This window comes from Dendrobium catenatum, unplaced genomic scaffold (assembly GCF_001605985.2).
Source record: "Dendrobium catenatum unplaced genomic scaffold, ASM160598v2 fragScaff_scaffold_574, whole genome shotgun sequence".
In the NCBI taxonomy this organism is placed as follows: domain Eukaryota; kingdom Viridiplantae; phylum Streptophyta; class Magnoliopsida; order Asparagales; family Orchidaceae; genus Dendrobium; species Dendrobium catenatum.
In genome coordinates, this window is record NW_021319036.1 from 317667 (window position 1) to 342344 (window position 24678).

Sequence of the window (24678 nt, forward strand, 5' to 3'; positions counted from 1 at the left end):
TAGATCTTCGTACAAAGCAAGACACTAAAATCTATATATCTCTACCACCACGAATGTTCTGGTACGCACGTAGAATATTGTGATGTCTTTATCTTAATTTATGTAAATTAAATTGAATTGAAAATATTCAAATTATTTTGAACAATTTGAAATTTTTTTTTCTAGCTTAAAAATATTGAACCGAGAATCAAATCATGATTCACTATTGGACAATAAATTATTATGCGTGAGGCAAAAAGTTTTATTTATGATCATTTCATAATTATTTGATAAATTTTATGTTGATTATCTATTACCTAAAGCAACTCTTCATTTTTTTCTCAGGTTAGGACTCTGCAACGATAATGTTCTAAACTAAAAGATAAAAGTTATGTTTCATGCACAATATTTTTTCCATGGGAAATAATTTGGATCATGACATCATGACTAAATTATCATCAGAAAATGCTTAATAATGATTATATATAAATATATTAATATTTTTTTATATTATATTGTATATGTCATAGCTTTTATTTTTATTATATTTAAATTTCTTAAAAAATTTAATGTTAAAAATATTTTTTTCATATATATCGAATAAGTGTTACATATTAAATTTTTATTTCATCAAAATTTGATTAGAATATAAGATATAAAATTTTTATTATTTTTTTTTAATTGTACGGTGGAGCTAATAACTTCTCCTATCGAACGAAATGCGTAAAAAACAAATCCCAGATTAGCCCTTTTCAACGGTCACCAGATCTGGCCCGTCCATTTTGAATTTGACGGACTACAGTGATTCCTGTAAGTCACCCCACAATAATAATACGCTTGCCGTTTTCGAAATCCACGGACCAGAACGACAGAAATTTTGATGATACAAAGTCTTTATTTCAAGATTTCAAACTCTGCTTGCTCATTCCAGCTCTCTCTCTCTCTCTCTCTCTCTCTGACTCTCCCTGACGAAAGATCTCGGAGGTGATCTCTGGACTGCTCCTCTTGGGCTAATAAGGTGAGAATACCAATCTCTCTGATCTCTCTCTATCTGCGAATAGTTCTTTTTCATTTGGTGAATTAGCAGTTCGCTAGGGTTTCCTTTCGTCTGAGAGCAATGAACTCATCTTATGTTTCCTTTTATTAATCGAGATGGTCCATTGTTCTGATTAAGCTGTAATAAATAATTCCGACTTGATTTGCTGCATTTTAAAGGAACCCTCAATTAGATAAATGGAAATAAGCCATCTTTCGATCCTGGAGCCAATAGAATCTAGAACTTGTTGAGTGGCCGATCTTCAATTTCATGTATTAATGTTAATGAACCTTGTAGATTTCTATTATGAACACTAGGATCATCATCCTGGAAAGCGCTTGCGTGATTTCAAGCGGTGGCAAAAGCCTGCCCGCAAATTATCATTGTGGTTTTGAGGCGTTTATTGCCGTTTTCGTTTGCTGTGCCGTCAGTGCTGTGGTTTGAACATGCTTTGCTAATTGCGAAAGCCCTAATAAACCTAAAGAAATTTTTATGTTAATAGTGTACCCCTTCTTACGTTTATTCTATTTTATAAGTTATGCTTTATGTAAGCCATGTTTATAGTTTATGGGTATGTTTGGAATGGCTAAAACTTTTTGTAAAAGTGGTTGTAGAGCTATTGTAAGAAAAAAAAAACCTTTTTTAAATCTACTTTGGGTATTATAAATGATACAAAAAAATATTTTGATCAGATACAAATATCGATGTATATTTGAATTGGACATTCCAAAATTAAATTCATGACCATCCAAATTCTGATTCCAGCAAGCTTATAGTAAAATTGAATGTTTCTACAAGTCAAACTCATTGACATCAAAAGTGATCTAATCTGACTCCAAGTGATTAAGCACATGAAGTACAATAAGAAACTTCAGCATTCTTATTAGAAAACTAATTGATCTCTAAATTATGCATGTTTATTGTCAAATCGAGTGTTTCGATGAGATGAATCCAACAACTCAAGTGGTCTAATTTAGACATCATTGAGGCACTTAAAAGCTTAAAGAATGATCTATAATCGAGGTAGTTGACACAGGCTGTCCGATGGAGTGATATGGATTTTGACTATATTTATAAGGCATGATACTAAAAAAAAATCTATAAATAGGCCTCCAATTTCTACATGAAGAGAATTTGGACTTTTTGCTTGAAATTGAAGAAAGCTAAGAGGCTTGAAAAATCTTAAAGCTCCATTGGAACACCATCATTGGAAAATTGTCTAACCAAAGCCATTGGACCACCATTGCCTAAATATACTCTTCTGAATATCATCATCTAACTACAATCCTCCAACCACTATCACTTGATTATGGTTCTATGAACATCATCGCCTTACTACATTTTCCTAGCCTCTGATCACTGTAGCTCGCTACAAACCTCTGGCAATTGTCACCCTTCTAATCAAAACCATTGGACCACAATTGCCTAATTATAATCCTCTTACCACAGTCACCTAATTATGATCCTCCGACCATTGTCACCTGATTCCATTAACTTGTCAAACTTGGATCTCCGTGGTTGTGAAAACACACTTCCACCAACTCTCCAGACTTGATTCTCTATGGTTTTGATGCCACCTCCAACAACCATCCAAGCTCCTTTTGTTGGTCGAGAGCGCATCAAGAGAGGCAGAGTGGGGAGTGGTGAATTGGCTAAGCAATTGGGGGGCTTCAAATTCCAGTAGTGCAAACCCTCACAATTAGAACACTTTATGAAGGTTGTGTAAGTTAACAATTAAACCAATTTGAAAAACACCACATAAGTTTTTCTAAGATCTTCACTAAATGCATTAATCTTATTATAATCTATTCTATAAATCTATAGATCATGTCGGAGATTAAAAATTCTTTCTATTCTTTTTTTTATTTCTAAAAACTAAATGTTAAAAAAAGTTCACTATCTGGGTGTGCAATTGGGTAATATAGAAATTAAAACACTTCATAGAAATTATATAATTTAACAATTAAAACAATTCTAAAAACACCACACTTGTTTAACTAATATGTACTTATATTATTAAACTAGATGAGTACGTTATGATTGTTAAGAGAAATTTAATTATGTCACTCAATTGCACAATCTTCAACATCTACTCCACAATCACCAAAGCTATGTTAGTGTGCAAACAATATAATCGAGATTACAAGATAAATGTTGAGAGCAAAAACAAATTAGGAACTAGTAAACGAGTTTTACTTCACCAATTAAATAAATAAATAAATAAATAATAAATGTAATAATGAAATATAGCTAAAAAAATGAGCAACTAATATTTTTATGTTGCTCAACTACCCAACCAGCCTACATTCATATCTAAGCCCTTCATTGACATAAAATTCCCATTATACCAAACTTGTCACTACAAATCCACTCTACTCGAGTAATCAAAGAAACCTTTTCAACCTGTACTCTCTCTTTCTTGGTAAGTGGGACGCAAGCACCTAATTTTTATGGGCTAGGCTACCCACTCTAAATACAAGAGATATCAAGCAAAAGTTCTCACGAAATTGGAAGATGACCTAATGGATATCACCATACAATTACAAATTACAAGATCTCTATAAGAATTGAAATATAGACAACACAAAACACAAGATAAAAAATCTTAAAGATTGAGAGAGATGGGATATTACCTGTTGCGGGCTAGAAAATACGCGGCGATAGAGATTTAATTTTGCGTCTTAGCGTTGCACGTATAACTAGCACACACAGAGAACACAAGATTTTTTACGTGGAAACCCCTTAAAAGGGAAAAACCACGAGGCCTAGCCCAGTTGAAAATGATTCCACTAGACTTTGAATTGGTTACAAAGAGCTGAATCACCTCCCAGGGTGATCAGATTACAATCAGTTACTTAAGTAAGACGTTGGGTCTTTGGCAGGATGTAGGGACTGAACGTCGGGCCTTGAGCAGGACGTCGGGTCTTCGGCAAGGCGTAGGGACTGAGTGTCGGGCCTTGAACAGGACGTCGGGTCTTCGAGATTTCAGCAGGACGTATGGGCTGAACGTCGGGCCTTAAGGCGGTGCTCCGACGAGGTTCTGCGGTGGTCCGGCGAGGTTCTTGCGGTGGTCCGGCGGCTGTCGAGGATGAGCTTCTTCCTTCTCTGACAACGCTTTGAACCCTTGATTCGGACTCATTTGGGCTCGGATTGGGTCGATCTTGGTGTCGTTGGGTTCGTATTTCCGAGACGCTCAGTTTGACTATAAGCTCGTTGAAATCGGAGTTCGGATGGTCCCGGAATTAATTATTGAAACTTCCAACTAGCTTTTGCCTCGAGATTCGCGCCCGATCAAGATGATTTTGCGATATCGTATCATTACCAATACTGTGGAACTCAAGATTGCTTTGTATGATGAAAACTTGAGATTTCTTTATTTTTCTTTCTAAAATGATTAAGATTTTTACCTCTTAGAAATGAATTTTTCTTTTGCTCAAAACCTTTCAAAACGTTCCCTATATTTTAATTAAAAATTTCTCTTATTTTACTAGTTAAAAAGCTATAGAAATAATCAATAAAAATCCCCTCTCCAATGGCTACAAGACACTACAGCTAAAAAACTAACTATTATATATGATATACCCATTATTGGGTAGATCTGCGACATGTTGGGATGTGTTTATAGGGTAGTTTTGTTAATGGACTTTTTGTTAACCTAATCTAATAAATATAAACAAAAAGTATATGATATTAAATATCAAAATGAATGCAGAAAACTCAATGAATCAAATGAAATCAATATCAAGACCAAATTAATTAAGTATAATATAATTATGTAATAAATGCTTGATTAACATAATCACTCATGCAGTCATGCTTTAGGCAAATTTGATGAAATTAATGGAAGATGTAGAGAAAATTTACAACATATAAAATATTAAATTAAAAATATTAATGAGATCATAATTAAATTAATGATATAATTAATATAATTAAACGAATAAAGAAAAATATATGTAATGTGTACAAACTTTGGATTAATTGAATTTGCAAATTTACTTATGTGATCAACAGTATAATGATGTGCCAATTAACTATATGATTAACTTTATATATTATTTATATTCCCATTGCTTCAATAAAAATAACTTCTAATCTATTGCAAAACTTGTGTGCTATAAGGTCTTGTGTGTTAAATTGATTTACATATTGACCATACTTGAGGAATCCCAACATGTCTCTCTCCTTGTCTAAACCTGTTCTCTTACATCTTGACCAACTCAAAGCCTTAAACTACTTCAACCCTCACAAAAACTGAGTCATATCACTTCCACAAAACCCTATTGTTGTTCAACTGCTGCGACTGTCTACATATAAAATTCATAACTTCTTGTCAATATATCCAATTGACCTAAAATCCTCTTCGTCAGTTACCTAACATCTCAAAGGGTTCTTCACCCCTTTCTATCAAAAAAAAAAAAAAAAAAAAAAACTAGCCATCCACTATAAAGAACATTTTAGCTATAAATCTTTCTAAAAACCTTAAATGAGTCAACATTTTTCCTTAGCCTTTCAACAACCTTAACCCTTCCACCACCTCTTCACCAACCTTGAAACCTATTAACCACCTTTCCATCACTTATAGCTTATGTAATGACTAGAAAATATGGGTTAGTTTTATGCAAAAATGATTGAGAGACATGTGAGTTGTAGAATGGTTCTACTTAATTCTTTGCTTCACAATTTCTTGGTGCTGATAGTTTTGCTTGCAGTTTGATTAGAGCAGATTAAATGTATTGTATGCAAAAAATGATTGAGAAATATATAAGTTGTAGGATGATTGTACTTAATTATATGCTTCACAATTTACCGGTACTGATCCATAGTTTTCCTTGTTGTTTGGTTAGAGCAGATTAAGGCTTCGTTTGGGACCGCTTTCTTACTGCTTCTTAAAACAGCTTTTTAGTACAAAAATTTTAATTTTTTAGTAAAAAGCCGCTTTAAGAAGCAGGAAGAAAGCCGTCCCAAACGAAGCCTAAATGACTTGCACCGCATAATACAAATAAAATGATGCCCACTGCATAAAAATGTGATTATTGATGATGTTCTGTTTATATATCATGCCTTAGAGTTTTGCTTTGACTAATCTATGGAGTCTACATTCACTCGTCGTTGTGTAGCCAAATCAATCTTAGCAGCTGCATCCTCAACCATGCAACTTATTTTTGCAGAAATGTTAAATTTTGAATGCTAGTTCTCTTGACATCAATAAATTTTGCAGGGAAACCCTGTGCAGTGTGACCGTCGTCGCTCCAGATGGCCATATCTCATAATGACCAACTTTCTCAGATTGAAACAACCTGTGGATCTCTTCTATATGAGCTTCAAGTAAATTTAAACCTTTGATCTTTATAAACATATTTCTTACTTCTAATTCATCTTGTTCTTTATAAACATAATGACCAACTTTCTCAGATGATATGGGATGAAGTTGGAGAATCAAATGATGAGAGAGACAAAATGATTCTTGAAATAGAACAAGAGTGCTTAGAGGTATATAGAAGAAAGGTTGATCAAGCAAACCATTCTAGGGCCTATCTGCGTCAAGCAATAGCAGATGCGGAAGCAGAGCTGGCTGCAATCTGTTCTGCATTGGGTGAGAGACCAGTTCATCTCGGCAAGGTTTGTCTCTGCTCTCAGCATTTCATAAGAGGGTCATATTACAACTTAATACTTGATTTGCATGTAACTTGTCTGTTTTAACATCCAACAAGTTTGAAGAAGTACTTAAAATTTTCTGAAATACTCCAAAGCCTGCAGCTTATTTTCTTCCTAAATGTTTAGTTAAGGTTGTACAGAAAGTTGGATTAGAAATCCATATTTGAAGGTCCACTACATGCATTTTGATCAGAATAATTTTTTTGCATTTCCTGTGTTGAACCACTCTGTGCAGTCCAATCAAAATGCATTAAGTTTGAAGGAGGAGTTAAAGGCTACAACTCCACAACTAGAAGAGATGCGAAAGAGAAAAAATGATAGATTAAGTCAGTTTCTTCAAGTCTTGGAGCAAATAAGGAAGATTTCAAGTGAGGTGTTGCCTGATGTGCAAACTAAATACAAAATGAATGTAGATGAATCTGATCTATCCACTCGGAAGCTTGAAGAACTTCAGAGGGAGTTAGAGGCACTACAAAAGGAGAAGGTCTGCTCTTACTTCCTGTTAAAATGGCTTCGAGTTGCCTTGGGCCATCATAAATTCATCCTTTTTCAGTTTGACGAGCTTCTCTAAATGTTTAATTCTGCAGACTGATCGCCTGAAGCAGGTGTTGGAGCATTTAAGAACTTTGAATACGTTATGCTTGGTTCTTGGTATAGATTTCAAACAAACCGTTATGGAAGTGCATCCTAGTTTGGAAGACACTGAAGGGTCAAAGATTGTTAGCAATGAAGTGATTGATAGGTTGGCTTCTGTCATACAAAGCTTGAGGGAGGTTAAATTACAAAGAATGCAAAAGGCAAGTAACATGAGCACTGAAGGATTCTACTTGAGATCGTTATTGACATTCTTTGAGCTGTAACAGCTTCAAGATCTTGCAACGGCTATGTTGGAACTTTGGAATCTAATGGACACGCCAATGGAGGAGCAGCAATTATTTCAGAACGTAACATGCAATGTTGCTGCTTCAGAACATGAAATTACAGAGCCAAACACTCTATCAGTTGACTTCCTCAACTATGTAAGTTAAAACTTAGGGAGAAGAACTGCCATTGTCCATGTAAGACAGTTTTAAAGTTGTTCGTATGATACAGGTAGAGGCAGAAGTGGTGAGACTAGAAGAACTGAAAGCTAGCAAGATGAAAGAGCTGGTTCTGAGGAAGAAGGCTGAACTAGAGGAGCTGCGTCGTAGGACTCATTTGGTTGAAAGTGGGGGTGACAATGAGGTCGAAATCTCAATTGAAGTCATTGAATCTGGTAATTCTTTTAACTAAGGCTTAGTTTGGGACGGCTTTTTTGCTGCTTCTTAAAGCAGCTTTTTAATTTTATTTTTATACTAAAAAACTACTTTAAGAAGCATTAAAAAAACCGTCCCAAACGAAGCCTAAATATTCTGATAACGGTATTATTTCTATGTCCATCCAATACAACCTAACGGTGTGATTTTCTGTTATAGGTGCAATTGACCCATCTTTAATCATGGAGAGGATTGAAGCCCAGATTTCATGCGTCAAAGAAGAAGCTTTTAGCAGGAAAGAAATACTAGAGAGGGTTGAGAAATGGATGGCAGCTTGTGAAGAAGAGGCCTGGCTTGAAGAGTACAACAGGGTTAGAGACTTGATTTGTTGATCCACCTATCTATTTTGCAATTGATTTTTCATATTGCTGCTGAACTTACCAATTCTGATTGATTTAGGATGAAAACCGCTACAGTGCTGGTAGAGGAGCCCATCTCGCATTGAAACATGCAGAAAAAGCTCGAGCAACAACTCAAAGGATTCCAGGTCAGTATTCCGATTGATCTAGTCTACCTGAAAGACAAAAGCATTTCTTAGAAATATTTAGGTTTTATTTGGGACGGTTTTCTTACTACTTAAAATAGCTTTTTAGTTTAAAAATTAAATTTTTTTACAAAAAAGCTGCTTTAAGAAGCAGTAAGAAAGCTGTCTCAAAGGAAATCTTAGGCAGGCCATCTGCTTCAGTTGATCCTATTTTTTATCATTCTCAGGAATTGTGGAGGCTTTATGCAACAAAGTCATAGCATGGGAAGAAGAAAGAGGCATTGAATTTACTTATGATGGTGTAAGAATTCTACTTTTTCTACCATTTTTATGTTTTTAAAGAAATGATTCAAGCTCCCCATTGCCAGTCCAAAATAGTTGGGAAAAGACTAATTGATAATGGTCTCCTCTGACTCCTCATTGCAGGTTCGCCTTCTGTCCATGCTAGAAGAGTATTCTTTTGTCCGCCAGGAGAAAGAGCAAGAAAGAAAAAGACAGAGGGTAATAATACTTCTTTCCTTGAGAGTAATTCTAAGATGCAAAGCTTTGCTTCATTATCATGCTCCATTACTCATTTTTAGGATCAGAAAAAGCTGCAGAGTCAGTTTCAAGCTGAGCAGGAAGCACTTTTTGGATCCAAACCAAGTCCTTCGAAGCCACAGTGCCTGAAAAAAGTTTCAAGAACTTCTTCAGGGTTTGCAAACAGAAGATTATCCTTAGGGGCAGCTGCATTGCAGCCAATGAAACCAGATTTTCCTTGCGTTAAGACAACTTCCTCAACAAAGAGAGGAAATGAGTTCACTTTTGCTTCCCCTGGTTTGTTCCTTTTAACCTCATCCAAAAAATAATTAATTTTGACATTAAAAGTTTGATAATGCTTTTCAGCTGCACTGTTTTAAAAATATGACATCCAAATTATGATTTTTGTGAATTTTGCGACCAAAATGCTGTATTCTACACATGGGCAGATTCACCTTAAAGCATTCTGAAAAAAAAAAAATTATATAATTCTTTAGGTAATTTGTCCCCCTCAATGTATTTTTTAGTCTTTATTACAAGGGTTTTCAGGCAATTGCCCCCCCTAAAAGTTTTAAAATACTATGGTCTTTAGGCAATTGCCCCAACATAATTAAACACATTGTGTAGAGATGTTATTGTTAGAGAACGATGAACCAAATACAAAGAGAAATAGTAAAGAGAATCCATAAATATCCTTATAGCCGAAACGATGTATAGGTCGAATCCCCCCAGGGGGCGCTGCCCTTTTCAACCCTCGACATATCTGCGAAGCGTACAATGATGAACAAATAGGGTTCGAGAGGCAGTGCCCTCGGAACAAATTTTAGTTGTAAGGATATTTATGAAAAAAAAAAAACTCTATATTTTACTTATAAGTTTGCCCCCCGTGAAAATTAAGGCTGGATCCGCCCCTGATTATTTGTACATGCATCTCTCACATATTTCACAAGCAAAAGCAAGATTTTTTCATTGGAATATGATGTAGTTTGTGCAAATAACAAAATGAATGCCTTACTATTTCATCCAGCTCTTCTCCTCTTTGTGATCAGTGATCAAAACTGTTCATGATTTATATTTCAAAATTGAATGTTCAGAAAATAAGATTATCTGTGGTGACTCTTACAGAGCCGCCAATCCATTTATGTGATAGTATCTCTCTTTTGCTGATTACTCAAACTTTCACTCTTCAGCCAAGAAAGGAGTAATGGAAGCTAGAAATCCAGTAAAGTTGCCATCTTTCAATGCAGATAACATGAATTCTCTTCAATCTGAACCACCTCGAAAGTCTTTCGGTGCGACGAACACAATCAATCAACAATCAGAAACACCAAGAAAGCCATTTTCCCTTCTTGATCCAGCCAATATTCTGCCATTAACGCCTTCCCTGTCCATCCACAGCATGGTTAGAGAAGAAGAAAACCAGCTGATGCCCATATCAACGCCCAGAACTCCAGGAACAGTGATGAAGCCAATGCAGATGGCCATTACTCCAGCAACCATTCGAAGAGTGCCAGATGAGAAGGAATACTCCTTTGAAGAAAGAAGACTTGCAGTTTACTACAGAAGATAGGAAGGAAATAGTAGAAGGTTTGTGATGTTATTCATTATTGATAAGGAGCTGCCAATAGCTCCTATGAATACAATCTCTTCAGATTTGTTGAACTGAGGCAGTGCCATTTGAAGATGCAAAACAGCTTTAATGTCATTTTGGTTTGATGAGCTATCACTCATTGTGCTAATTGAAAAAATAATTGGGTTAGGATATCCTCACCAAAATTTAATTATTATGGCTTAAGAAAGTAACCTGTGATATTTTCATGTATTTACATATCTAACAACTAAGATTTTGTTTGGGCAGTTTTTTTATTACTTTCTAAAACAAATTTTTAATAAAACAACAACAACATCAAGCCTTTATCTCCCACTACGTGGGGTCGGCTACATGAATTCTTTTTTTTTCATTGTGTCCTATTAAAAGTCAAATTCTCATTTAAATCTAATAAAGAAATAGCATTCATAATATTTTCTAACCAAGTCTTTTTAGTTCTGCCTCTATTTTTTTTAACATAAGTCAAATCTAATACTTCTACTCTCCTAACCGGGTCATCGGAAGGCCGCCGTTTTATGTGACCAAACCATCTAAGGCGACTCTCTCTAATCTTATCTTCTACTGGAGGTATTCCAACCTTTTCACATATATGCTCATTTCGTATATTATCTTTAAGGGTAAAGCCACTCATCCATCTGAGCATCCTCATCTCTTAAAACACTTTTTTTAGTAATAAATAAATAAACTACAAAATTTTTGTACTAAAAAACTATTTTGAAAAGCAGTAAGAACACCATCCCAAACAAAGTCTAAGTCTTTATAGTTACTATATAAATCACATTAATATATACATGAAAATAGTTATTTTTTTAAGTTAATATTAATGATATTTTTATGCAATTTAGATATTTAATTGTTATATAAATAAATATAAAAAAATATATGTATGTAAATACCACTTTAAGAATGTTTTATTGTCATAAAACTAATAAAATAAAATAAAATAGGATTTAATTTGCACCACAAAATTCTTTTATATTTACATATCTAATACTTCAATATTTCCATTTACTTATATAGCCTTCAACTCTAACTCATATAAAAATTTAACTAATATTAACTTATTTAAAATAAAATTTATCTTTTCATGCATACGTATATAAATAAATTTAAAATTTTAGATTTTATAAATATAAATACAAAATGATTTTATAGTATGTATAAAAATACTCCTATTCTAAAAAAAATTCCCAGTTGTGACATTTAAAAAAAAAAATTATGATTTGCTAACATTCTCCTAATATATCAACTAAAACTTTGTTTGGAAGTTTATTATTATTTTTGTTTTCATTTGAAAATTTTTTTAATTATAATTTAAAATAAGATTTTTCAAAAATAATTTTAAAAAATCATCCAAATTAGGAATGTAAATGAGTCGAGTGAAGCTCGAATCACCCCTAATTTGAGCTTGATTAATTAATCAAATTCGAGCTTTGGTCTACAAATTCGAGCCGGCTCATGAGCGAGGGCTTTTATAATGAAAGAGAAAATAATTCTTATTCAATTAATATAAGATAATTAGATATAATGTTAAACAATTTTAACTACTCTATCTTTAAAATCATAAATATTAATATACTTTGAATGTATTTTATATTAATAAATTTTAAATTATTCAGCTCTTGTACTAATGAGTCGAGTTAGGATTGCTTAAATTTGACTCAGTGCTCATCGAGTTTGGCTGATTAGGGCTGCAAACGAACCGAGCCGAGCCGAGTATGTACGAGTGTTCATGTTTGTGTTCTTTTAATATCAGCTTGTTCATGTTTGGTTCATGATTGTTCGAGCTTTAGCATTTGTGTTCATGTTTGGTTCATTTAAATTAAAGAGTGTTCATGTTTGGTTCATGTTCAGTTCATGTTCATTCGTTTAATGTTTATCGAGCTTGTTCGCGAACATATTTAATGAATTTTTTTTAACTATCAAACAAACACATTCATGAACGTATCTATGAAACAAACACATTTATAATAAAAGCAATTGTCTATGTAACAAAGGTAATGAATATTTATATTTATTAATTCTATAGTCAAATATTAATTATTTTTATCGAGCTTATTCACGAGTTCAAAATCGAACACGAATCGAGCTTTTATCGAACTTCTTATCGAGCTTAATGTCGAGCTTGTTCACGAACTTCAAATGATGTTGTTCGCGAACATAAATGAGCCGAACGCATTAGTGTTCAAGTTTGTTTGTTTAGTTAATTAAACGATCACAAACGAGCTTTAATCAAACCGAATAACGAATAGCTCGTCGAACGTTTTGTTCGCTTGCAGCCCTATGGCTGATGAACTATTTACTGAGTCGAGTCCAAGCTGACTTGACTCACCCTAATCCAAATACATATTATTATCTGCTTTTTATGACCGCAATAACAAACAGCGGCAGTCCCGCAACTGAGCTCAGCAGCATCTTCCCAAATCTAGAGATCAGTCCCGCAACTGAACCCGCGTCGCCGTCGCAACTGAGCTCTCCGATGTTCTTATCGTCTTCCAACCTCCTTAAATCCCAATTCTCCTGGTTCTTTGAAGGTAATCTACAGAAGGCCCGTAGTCGAAGTTGTTGAAGAAGAGATGGCGATCGATGCTCCAGGGAGTGAGAAGCGGGTGTGCGTCACCGGCGGCAACGGCTTCATCGGATCCTGGCTTGTGCGAGCCCTCCTCGAGAAGGATTACGCGGTTACCGTCACCTTCCAGCCCGGCACCGACCCCTCTCACCTCCTCGCATTCCCCGGCGCCGACGAAGGCCGCCTTCATCTCAAGGAAGCCGATCTCCTCGATGCGGCTGCCATCGCCAACGCGGTGGATGGGTGCCGTGCGGGAGTGTTCCATGTGGCGTCTCCCTGCTCCCTGGAGGACCCGCGCGATCCGGAACGGGAGCTGCTGATGCCGGCTGTGGCTGGGACGCTTAACGTGCTGGAGGCAGCGCGGGCCGCCGGATCTCGTCGGGTGGTGCTTACGTCTTCCATTTCGGCCATGGTGCCAAACCCTAGATGGGCCACCGACCGACCTGGACGTCCCGTAGACGAGGAGTGCTGGACCGATCTGGATTACTGCAAAACTCGCCAGGTGATGAGATGATCCTCCTCTCGTTCTCCACCATCAGGGTTTTAGGGTTAAGTTTTTTTTTTTTTTAGTTGAACTGGAATGGATGCCGAATTTGTTTGTGTTTTTATCTGTAATGGGTGTTATTTTTGTGCAAGTTTCTGGGTGATGCCAGAGTGGAAATTGGGAAGAAAAGCCATCGTTTGTATAGCTATACGATTGTAGAAACTTGAACTGTGTTCCTCATTACAGTTTCACCAATAATTTATTTTGTTACTGCTTGTTAACCCAGAAATGGTATCCAGTGTCTAAGACAATGGCAGAGAAGAGAGCTTGGGAATATGCCGAAAATCATGGACTAGAAATTGTAGCAATCAATCCCTCCACATGCCTTGGCCCCCTGTTGCAGCCTGGTCTGAATGCTAGCTCAGCAGTTCTTCAACAACTCTTACAAGGTTTGTGTAACCATAGTTTACAAGACTGTGAGAATTACTCATTAAGGCTATCTAATAATCCTTGGCCTGCTTATGAAGGTTCAAAGGATACTCAAGAGTATCACTGGCTGGGCTGTGTGCATGTGGGCGATGTTGCTGCCGCTCAAGTCTTGCTACTGGAGACACCAAATGCCTATGGAAGGTACCTTTGCACCAATGGGATATATCAGTTTAAGGATTTCGCTGAAGCTGTAGCTCGGCTCTGCCCCGAATATGGCGTCCATAGGTGAATACTAAATAGTACCAATCAACCAACTTCCAACTTTTTAACATTATCAAGCTTATCTTTGCATTGTTTTCTTGAGTGGAATAGCTTGGTAATCTTTTGGTAGTTTGTTGAACTCAAAAAAGTTTATTATGCAAAATACTTTTTAGTTGGTAGCAACTTTATTAAAGTGAAGATGCTCATGTAAGTACTCTAAGGCTAAATATTAAAACATATTTCTAGTATAAAAATATTAATTTTTAGACTAAAAAGTTGTTTTAAAAAGCAAAAAAAAAGTCGTCACAAATGAAGCCTAAATATGTTTAATATAGTAACATATTCCTTTTAGCTTAGATTTTCATTTATTTGGACCTGGCAAGCAATTTGCTTTGTCGTTAGTATAGACCTAGTATTATTAAGTTTTTTGAACAATGAGCTCATGATTTGGAGAGGAATGTAAGACCAAGGTTTGTGTTAGTAGCATAATAGATAAACAAATTTTGGTCGTCAGAACTAAGACGAGTTTTTAGAATGGGACTAGTTTTGAAACAACAATGTCACAACTCATTTTGGCATGTTGGTTGAGAGCTTAGGCTATCATCTAAGAGGTCTTAGGCTCGAGTCTTTGTGGATATGATGTGTGTTTGAGTTTGCCTTAATTAGCCCCCCCCCCCCCCCCCCCCACCAAAAAAAAAGGGTTCGCCACTGAAAGCAACCCATACAAAATGGTGGTTCAACAAGAGGAAGCAAACTCTGACATGAAAAGGCAGTGCATTTGGAGCTTCTATATTATTCTTTTGAAAGTTCTGATAGGAGACCTATATAGGTTTTGCTTTCTTCAATGTTGATGAATTTTTGGTGGTTTCCAGAATGAAAAAACTCTCACCGTTTGCCCTTATCGTGAAAAATCTACATATATTTTTCACGGTTCACAAGTATTAACATATCACCGTATGTCGTCTACCATTCGCTGCATTCGAACTCCAAATCTCACCCCAAAATTCGGCAGGTGAACAGTGCGACGCCAATCTATGCAAAAAAATTGGGTTGCAGAATTTGCCGAAGAAGAGAGGCGAAAGAGGAGAAAAGCACACGAAAGAGGAGAGAGATGGTTACCTTAGTAGGAAGCACGCGAAAGAAGAAAGAAACGAAGTTCAATTGTAGATGAATTACGGCATTTTGAAGTTTTGCTACATTTTAGATCGGAAAATAGAGTTTTCAGTTGGAGATGCCCTAAACTAAATTTGAATTATAATCGGTGTAAACCGGCTTTTTTCATGAAACATATTTCAAAAAGGAGTAGTGGGAACATTGATTTATCAAGTTTGAAGAAGTTTTTTTCTAACTCAACTGTTATGCATTCAAGTTATTTGTAGTCTCTTAGCTTATTCTGCATCACCATCATCTTATCTAAGAGCATTGATCATCTTCATAAAAAAAAAAAATGCTAACCTGTTCACATCACCATAGTTTCATACATATTTGTATTTTATCAAATGGAAAAAAAGAACTCTCACAATTTCTTTAACAGGTTTGAGGAAGAGACACAACCTGGTCTTGTCGCATGTGAGGCTGCAGCTAAGAGACTGATTGAACTTGGGATGGTCTTCACTCCAATCGAAGAGGCAATCAAAGAATCTGTGGCAAGCATGAAAGCAAAGGGATTTCTAGGTCAGTCTAACCTGCAATCTTAGGTTTCGTTTGGGACGGTTTTTTTACTGTTTTTTAAAGCTGTTTTTAAGTAAAAAAATTTGTACTGAAAAATTGCTTTAAAAAGTAATAAAAAAGTCATCCCAAACAAAACCTGAGTTGAACTTGATTCTCTTTCATGAACAAAATCTTTAGCTGTAATATGCTACCATGTAATTAGGAGGAATGTCTTCCAACTACATAGATTTTTGCTTATTTTGAATATAAATTTAAAATCATGATTTATATATAAATTTTTTAATTGAAATGCAGCATTTATTAGGTCATTTTACGATCAATTCAAATCCGATTATCTCGAAGTGGCGAAAATTCTCCCTGCTCCCTGCTCTCTCTTAAACTTTACATGGAGCGTTCCGCTCTGAATTTGGACATTAATAAACATCGACAATAAGGCTTCGTCTGGGACATCTTTCTTATTGCTTTCTAAAATAATTTTTAATACAAAAGTTTTTTGAACTTGAATTTTTTGTACTTGAAAACTGTTTTAAAAAATAATAAGAAAGTTGGCACAAACGAAAGCCTAAATCCTCTTAATGTACAGCTTTAATTTGCCTTTTATGAAATATAATGTCAACAAAATCCAGTGGGAGAAAATGAATTGTGATGGTCAATGGAAAGATGCCTAATTTAGGAGAGTAGGATTGATTCCTGGAAATGTCCATATGCAGCTACGTCTGAATCTCTCTCTTTGCAATGGAGAGATTATTTTGTGCGGTGTCGAAATATGTTTGGACGTCAATTCAGACGTGCCATATCATCCCCAAATTAGTCTCCATTAGCGTCCGGACACTGCACGTAATAATTTTTTCAATGAAAGAGAGGAGATTGTTGAATAATAAGTATTATGATAATATTGATAAAAATAAATAAATGAAAAATAGCTTCAAATAAGGGGGAGAGGTTATTTTTAAGCAATTTAACAACTTTATACTAAATTATTAAATTGTAATATATTTTAAGTGTATTTTATATTAATATTTTATAAATGAGTTGTGTCAATACTTGATGAGTCAAGCAAGGTTGACTCAAGCGTGACCAGTTAATTAGCTCATTGAGCTCGATTCAAGAAGCACTTATCAAGTTGAGCTCGAGACGGCTTCCCAGTTAGCCACCCACTTGTTACTGCAAAAAAGAAAGAAAGAAAAAAAGAAGAAAAAAACTTAGAGGTTAGTAAATGAATTATTATAAAAAGTCTATATAAAAATTTAAAAATAATTAAAATTGAGAAACAACATTTTGCTATATTTTTTATTTTTGTACCAAATTAAAATAAATTTTCTGTTAGAAAACAAAAAATCAGTCCATAAGTCTACACTCCTTCAAAATCAATTTTTTTATATATCATAGAAAATATATTAATAAAATGTAATTTCTCGTGTATTGTATTATTTTATTAACATATCTATATACGAGGGATTCACATACATACAATTTTATTTCATGTTATTTACATATTTTATACTCAAAATTTTAATATTACATTCTTACCATTCATATAAAATTTTAATATCAAATATATAAGTCATATATTTCATTCTTATCACTTATATCATCCTATAAACTTTAATATTTCATTTCATGCACTCAAATTTGTTCAATGAGTGGTAAGCTTGTAATATTAAAATTTTAGGTGTTAAATATGTAAATAACATGAAATAAAATTGTATGTATGTAAATCCCCCTATATCTTATTGAGTGCCACATAATATTTTATCATGTAACTAAAAATTCAAAAAATAAATAAATAATAATAAATAGATATTTACTCACAATCCTATAAACACAATAAGGCAGTCAAGGAAGTGGCTCAATCATCTATAATATTTCATTTTGGAATGAAATAAATATTATTGAGCCTATTATTATTATTTATTTATTTAGTTATTGAGCCTATTAAATTTCCTTCTTCTAAAATTCATAAATTATATTGGCAGCTATTATTTATTTCTCTAAATAAGAAAAAACATATTATCCACTTAGATTCATGAATTATATTGTCAGCTATTATTTATTTCTCTAAATAAGAAAAAACATATTATCCACTTAGAGAAGTGAAAGCAAATAATGTATTTTTTTTAGAGATTGTTTCATTTATTGATTTGGTATTCTATGATGGATTTTTTTATATAATAAAATTATATTTAAAAGCTCTAAAATTATAGTATTTATTTGTCATCATTGATTGATGATACTTTATATTTACCATCCAAGAGAAAATAATTTAAATAAATACTTTAATAAAATTTTAATTTAATTGCTTAGGAAGTTTTAGAGTAAACATTAAAAATAAAAGAATGACATAATTAGCTTATATATATCCACCAATTTATTATATGATGTGAACTTTTAAAAAAATTATTATTTTTGCAATAATTTGACTAACAATTTTTATAATTCCAAACACCCCAAATAGAGGAATAATTATTACGTCCTCTGAACGGACGTAGAGCTAGTTCGGCCGCCAATAACATGTCACCACGTGCTCTTACTCTCTACCGTGCGGCCCGACGACTTGACCCGGACCTGAACCCGGGAATGCTATGTTCGTGTATTGCGAGGTATTACTCGGTATTTGCTCGGTATTGCTAGGTATTGCATGACAATAACGAGAAATACCGCTCTGTGAAGACCAATACCGAGCAAATACCGAGTTGTATCGAGTTGTACCGAGTTTTTCTAGAAAAACTCGGTACAACTCGGTATTACTCGGTATTTGCTCGGTATTGCTCGGTATTAGTTATTGCCAAGCAAAATCAACCAATATCTAGCAATACCTAGCAAAATCGAGAAATACCGAGCCATCCTGGGCCCGTTCTGGGTCGGATTGTTGGGGTGCGCGGTAAATAGTGAGAACGCGTGGCACGATTCTACTGATGGCCGAACGTAGAGCTACGTCCTATGACCGAACCAAATAAAAGTTCCAAATAGAGACATGAAATTTATATGAAAAGCACAATAATGCAAAATCTGCCTCAAACAACCCCTCGTATCTTAAATTTATATTTATGAATAAAATTTTTATTTCATATTTAATATTTTAATTACAAATTTAAAAAAAAAAATCTTTGCATAATTTACCCCTATAGAACTGTCATATGCCATATGCGGAGCCTTCTCGATCGACCCCACCGCCGCGTTCCACTGAGCGAGGAGGCATCGTCGGCCCTTCTCCAACTTTAGAAACAAAAAAATATTTGCATTCATGACCCTATGACTTTCCGCTTTTCCACGCCCTTACTGCTCTTCTAGTTCTCGAAGAAAGCGTAGAAGAAGATAGAAGAAAAAAATTTAAATACATAAATATTTAAAATTATTTATTTATATATTTAACTTTAAATCTTTTATTAATTAAAATAAAACACTTTTTACTCCGTTCAAAATCTCAAAACCTTCTCCTCAATTCCTAAAATGCTCCATGAGGAATAAAGGTAGGGAAATCCTTCCATAATATTGTTGGAAAAGGGTAGGATTGTAAATAAAGCGAGTTTTTGATGAAAAGCTCGTGACTCGACTGGATAAGAGCTCATTCATGTTCGTCTGACAAGATAAACAAATGAGTTTGAGCACTTAAAGGAAAAAAACATGTTCGTTTAGTCTCATACCATGCATGACAACTTAATTTTACTCTATAAAATAAAAAATATTAAAAGTTTGCACGAAAGATAGCAGGCAGATTGGGTCTATTAAGGAATCATGGAAAATGGGTCAAGACGCTTGGCGGGGCTAGCAAATTGCTCAATTGTAAATAAACTAAAATTTTATTTTGTTAAATGAATGGCATGTTAATAGGCTCGACTTGTTACACGAGCCACTCGTTAATATGTTTGATCAGCCTAAAATAAGCTGAGCTCGAACAAGGGCTCATTAATAGACTCGACAAGCCTAAAATGAAAGTAGCTCAAACATGAACACGAGCTGAGCTCGAACAAGGGATTTTTAAACCTACTCGAGCTCAAACAGGTACCAAAAAAAGCTTGAATCTTATCGAGCCAAGCTCAAACACGATCTTGGAAAACGAGCTCGAGCTTGAATATGTCAGAGTTCGATTTGGCTCGATTCACTTACAGACCTAGAAAAGGGCATCAAGAGGATTGATAGAACAAAGAAGATGTAAAGAGATCACAATAAGATTTCAATGAAAAAGGCATCAACAACGATAACAACAAGAAGACATGAAGAGATCACAACAATTTTTAAGTGAAAAAGATATTAACAAATTGATCATGTGTAAAGGAGAAGAGGAATTCACATGATACGGGGGCGAAATCGGTCATAATTTTCAAAGGGGCAAACTTATAAAATAGATTGAGATAGACAAATTACCTAATGAATCGTATAATAAAAAAAATTGCCCCCTGTGGGCTCAAAGGGGTTCCGCCCCTGACATGACCCATGGAGAGTTAAGTGGAAAAATATATATTATTTTTTTATTATTTAAAGAATTAAATATTTTATGAAAAAAAAATGAAAAATTATATATTAAACAATTTAGATAATTTTAAGCGTAGGGAAGACCAAATAAATAAGCTGGCGAAGTTTTTAGTTTTTTACTCATACTTCCACCTTCACTCGTCAGTGGTCACTGCCTAACGTTAGGCAGCTTTTCATCGCCATTTCTCCTATAAAAAACACGTAAATCAGTGAAGCTAAGTCGCCTTCTTCATCCCCTTCTCCTTCCTCTCCTTCTCCATTTCCCTTCTTCCATTCCTAGAAAACCAGTAAAGCTCAAGCTAGAGATCATGGGGAGCATGGATGAGTACCCTTCCTCGCGAAAGCAGAGCCATCAGCAGCAACAGAGCACAATCCGATCAAAACTAAAGCTTGTTCTCCTCCTCGTCTCCTCCAATCTCCTCACCATCTACCTCTTCTCTTCAAGTAGTCCCCTCAGCTTCCGTTGGTCGGATCACGTCCCGGTGATCCATCTCTGGGACTCTCAATCCCTCCTACGGGAACTCAACTCCACGCAACTCCGCCTCTCTCAAGCTCAGTCCCAGTTATCCGATCTTCGCCGCCGGCTCCTCACTTCCAACTCACTCCTCGAAACGCTCCTCACTGAGCTCGGCCGCATCCGCGGCGGAGCTTCCAACTCCGACGAAGAGCTATCCGGCGAGCTCAAACTCGCCGTGGGACCACACAAACTACCCCTCGGATTCACCTCCCAGCTCGACACCGACGAGCTCTACCCCTCCCTCGGCGCCGCTTGCCGTCGCTTCCAAGACGAGCTTGCCCAATACATGAATTACCCCATCGGCGGCGAGTGCCCCGTCGACGACATCTTCGCCCAACACCTAATGCTCAAAGGCTGCGAACCTCTCCCTCGCCGGCGATGCCATCCCAAATCCCCTTCCGGCTACATCCCTCCCGCGCCCTTCCCTTCCAGCCTCTGGTCCATCCCCCCCGACACCAGCATCGTCTGGGAACCCTACACCTGCAAGAACTACAGTTGCCTCGTAAACAGAGGGAAAGCAAAAGGCTCTTACGATTGCAAGGACTGTTTCGACCTCGCCGGCCGGGAAAAAACCCGCTGGCTCTTCGACAACGGCGGGCTAGATTACAGCATCGACAACGTCCTCTCGCTTCGCCCGCCCGGCACCATCCGCATCGGCCTCGACATCGGCGGCGGAAGCGGCACCTTCGCCGCTCGAATGAGGGAACGCAACATCACCATAGTCACCAGCTCGATGAACTTCGACGGTCCGTTCAATAGCTTCATTGCATCGAGAGGGCTTGTGCCTCTTCACATCAGCGTTGCGAATCGATTGCCGTTCTTCGATCACACGCTCGATATTGTTCATTCGATGCATGTGTTGAGCAATTGGATTCCCGATCTGGTTTTGGAGTTTGCTTTGTTCGACATCTTTAGGGTTTTGAGGCCCGGGGGGTTGTTCTGGCTGGATCATTTCTTCTGCGTCGGGAAGGAGATGAACTCGACCTACGTGCCGATGTTCGACAGAATAGGGTTCAGGAAGCTGAGATGGGATGCGGGGAGGAAGCTCGATAGGGGGATTGAGAAGAACGAGTGGTACTTGTCTGCTCTGCTTGAGAAGCCCATGACATGAGGAAGAGGAAGAGGAAGAGGAGAGGAAGAAGAAGAAGAAGATGACAATACTCTATTTGAATTTATTTCCTTAAAAAAAAAATTGTGTTAAGCAAATTATATGAGATGAATTTGGAGATTATTGAGTTACTTTGAGATTAGTGTAATACAAATTATTTATATGAAAAATTGATCTCAAAATAAATTCGACGATTTTCAAGCTTATTTCGATGCAAATTATGTCAGAATATTTTAACAAATTTTACATTAGCGATTGCACGACAAAGGTGTTGTGCATTTTCTTAGCATTCTTAAGCGGTTGTATTAGTAATAGATCTGATGGTGGGACTGTGATATTAGGTGATCAAGTCATTAAAAAGAGTGTATGTTTTAGATATCTCAGACTGATTATTCAGAGCGATGGTGAAATAGATTTGGATACTCTTAGTGGAGTTTTAAGTTAGATGGTTGCATTGGAGGAATGCATCGGGCTTGTTGTGTCGTAGAAAAGTAACCCTCAAATTTAAGAGAAAATTTCATGAGATAATGGTGAGACATACAATTCTTCATGGCGTAAAACATTGGCCATTAAAAAAGAAACGTAAAATCACATCATTAAGTGTTTTGGAGATGAGGATGCTCAAATGGATTAGAGGCTTTACACTTAGAGAGAATAAGAAATGAGTATTTACACGAAAAGGTGGCTTTAGTGGCATATTAGATTATAGAGCGCCTTAGATGGTTTGGTCATATAAATTGTCATCCATTAAATGAAAAAATTATTTTGTGCTGAGTCCAGATATAGAGTTGCGTTCAGACTGTAAGTGTGCATAGTCATGGTTACTTTAAAATCCAATGGTGTTTTTTGTAGCAGTCCAATGGTTTGGTTTACTATACATTGTGTACAGTGTACTTTTACTTTTATATACAATGTGTACATGATATATATATATATACATTGTATATACTCACATGTCCGGACGCAACTCTGAATCCGAATTTCGCAAAAAATAATCTCCTTCAATGGAACTTTTATTTGGTTCGGTCACCTAGCATAGCTCTACGTTCGGACGCCAGTAAATTAGTGCCACGTGTTCTCACTATTTACAGTGCGGCCCGACAACACGACCCGGAACGGAGCCGGGATTGCTATGTTTGCGTATTGCTAGGTATTACTCGGTATTGCTAGGTATTGGTCGATTTTGCTAGGCAATAACATGAAATATCATTCTGTGAAGACCAATACCGAGAAATGCCGATTGGTATTGGTATTGACATAGCGGTATTTCTTGTTATTACCAAGCAATACCTAGCAATACCGAGTAATATCGAGCAATACCGAACAATCCCTAGAGCAATACCGAGCAATACGCGAACATAGCAATCCCGGGTCAGGTCGTCAGGCCGCGCTGTAAAGAGTAAGAGCACGTGGCGACATATTATTGGTGTCCGAATGTAGAGCTACGTCAGGTCACCTGACTTAATAATTGTTCCCTTCAATGACCCTATTAGGACAATAGGTGTTTAGACTCTGCCTATTTTAAGAAAGGCAGAGACAAATCAAAAAAAGATTTTATTAGAAAGTATTAAAGATGGCATTTTAAATTAAATTTTAATGCAAGTTTTAATATGACACAATTGACAAAAATGATTCATATAGGCGTTTCCACGTAGTAGGATAAAGGCTTATTATTGTTGATTTTATTGTTGGAGTTAGTAAATCCTATAAATTTGGATTTGATAAATTTTGTGATGATTAAATTTTAAAAGTTATTTGCTATGATGTGTTAAGTTCAATTAAAAGGTTTGTTTAGGGTGGTTCCATGTTAATTATAAGAATAGCCAAAATTTTGTTGGGAAGAAAATAATTTTTTTAATTATAAATGAATTAGTTTAATAATAATTAGTATACGGAAAATTTCAATTAATCATTAAGTAAAAATTTGCGAACCTAATTGAATACAATAATTTATGTTTAGTTCATTTAAATCACAAATAATATTAATTTTGTTAAGTTAGGATCTTTTAATTAGTTATGAGATTAATTATTTTAAATTAATGTATTTGTATCTTAAAAATTAATAAATTTAACTAATAAATTTTTAATCAACAATGATTAAATCTATTAAGTATCAGTTATTATAAAACAATATATCAAATAATCATTAATTAGTAATTAATTTATCTAATAAATTAAGTTTGTTTACTCAGTCAAGCAGTGAATAAATCAATTTATTTTAGTAAATATTTTAAAAATGTTTAATATATATTATTATGGTTGATTATTTCTAATATATATAATTTATTTGATTTATTATTAATACTTTTTATCAACTTATATAAAATTAATTAAATCATAATTAATATATTAGTTTATATCTTAATGTCACTTCTACCCTAATTCTCGAAACTTTCCTCACAGAGTATGAGGAAGTCACGACATAAGCCTCGATAGCGAGAGATTATTCTGTGTGGAGTCCGGACCGAAGCTACGTCCAATTTTTGTGAGTACGCGCAGCAAAATCACAGCAAAAACACATTGGTGAACAGGAACTTCATTTTTATTGTGCATACTCACATAAACTAGACGGTTCTCCCCCCCCCC

General features: G+C 35.4%; 3 protein-coding genes across 3 annotated transcripts; all 3 read left to right on the forward strand.

Annotated features, from left to right (window-relative positions):
- The first annotated feature begins 910 nt into the window (after nucleotides 1–910).
- LOC110097872 (65-kDa microtubule-associated protein 3-like) lies at nucleotides 911–10541 on the forward strand. The gene is made up of 13 exons (XM_020824501.2): nucleotides 911–997; nucleotides 6237–6343; nucleotides 6431–6637; nucleotides 6909–7157; nucleotides 7261–7470; nucleotides 7537–7692; nucleotides 7766–7928; nucleotides 8128–8279; nucleotides 8368–8455; nucleotides 8680–8753; nucleotides 8879–8953; nucleotides 9034–9268; nucleotides 10162–10541. Exons 2-13 carry the CDS (start codon nucleotides 6272–6274, stop codon nucleotides 10539–10541), a joined length of 2061 nt encoding a protein of 686 aa, XP_020680160.1. The 5' UTR covers nucleotides 911–997; nucleotides 6237–6271.
- A 2415-nt stretch (nucleotides 10542–12956) lies between these two features.
- On the forward strand, nucleotides 12957–16269 carry LOC110097891 (cinnamoyl-CoA reductase 2). The gene is made up of 4 exons (XM_020824528.2): nucleotides 12957–13651; nucleotides 13920–14082; nucleotides 14161–14347; nucleotides 15858–16269. Exons 1-4 carry the CDS (start codon nucleotides 13157–13159, stop codon nucleotides 16018–16020), a joined length of 1008 nt encoding a protein of 335 aa, XP_020680187.1. The 5' UTR covers nucleotides 12957–13156; the 3' UTR covers nucleotides 16021–16269.
- A 4393-nt stretch (nucleotides 16270–20662) lies between these two features.
- Nucleotides 20663–22436, forward strand: LOC110097843. The gene has a single exon (XM_020824449.2). The coding sequence runs from the start codon at nucleotides 20776–20778 to the stop codon at nucleotides 22093–22095; it is 1320 nt and encodes a 439-aa protein (XP_020680108.1). The 5' UTR covers nucleotides 20663–20775; the 3' UTR covers nucleotides 22096–22436.
- Nucleotides 22437–24678: the final 2242 nt, after the last annotated feature.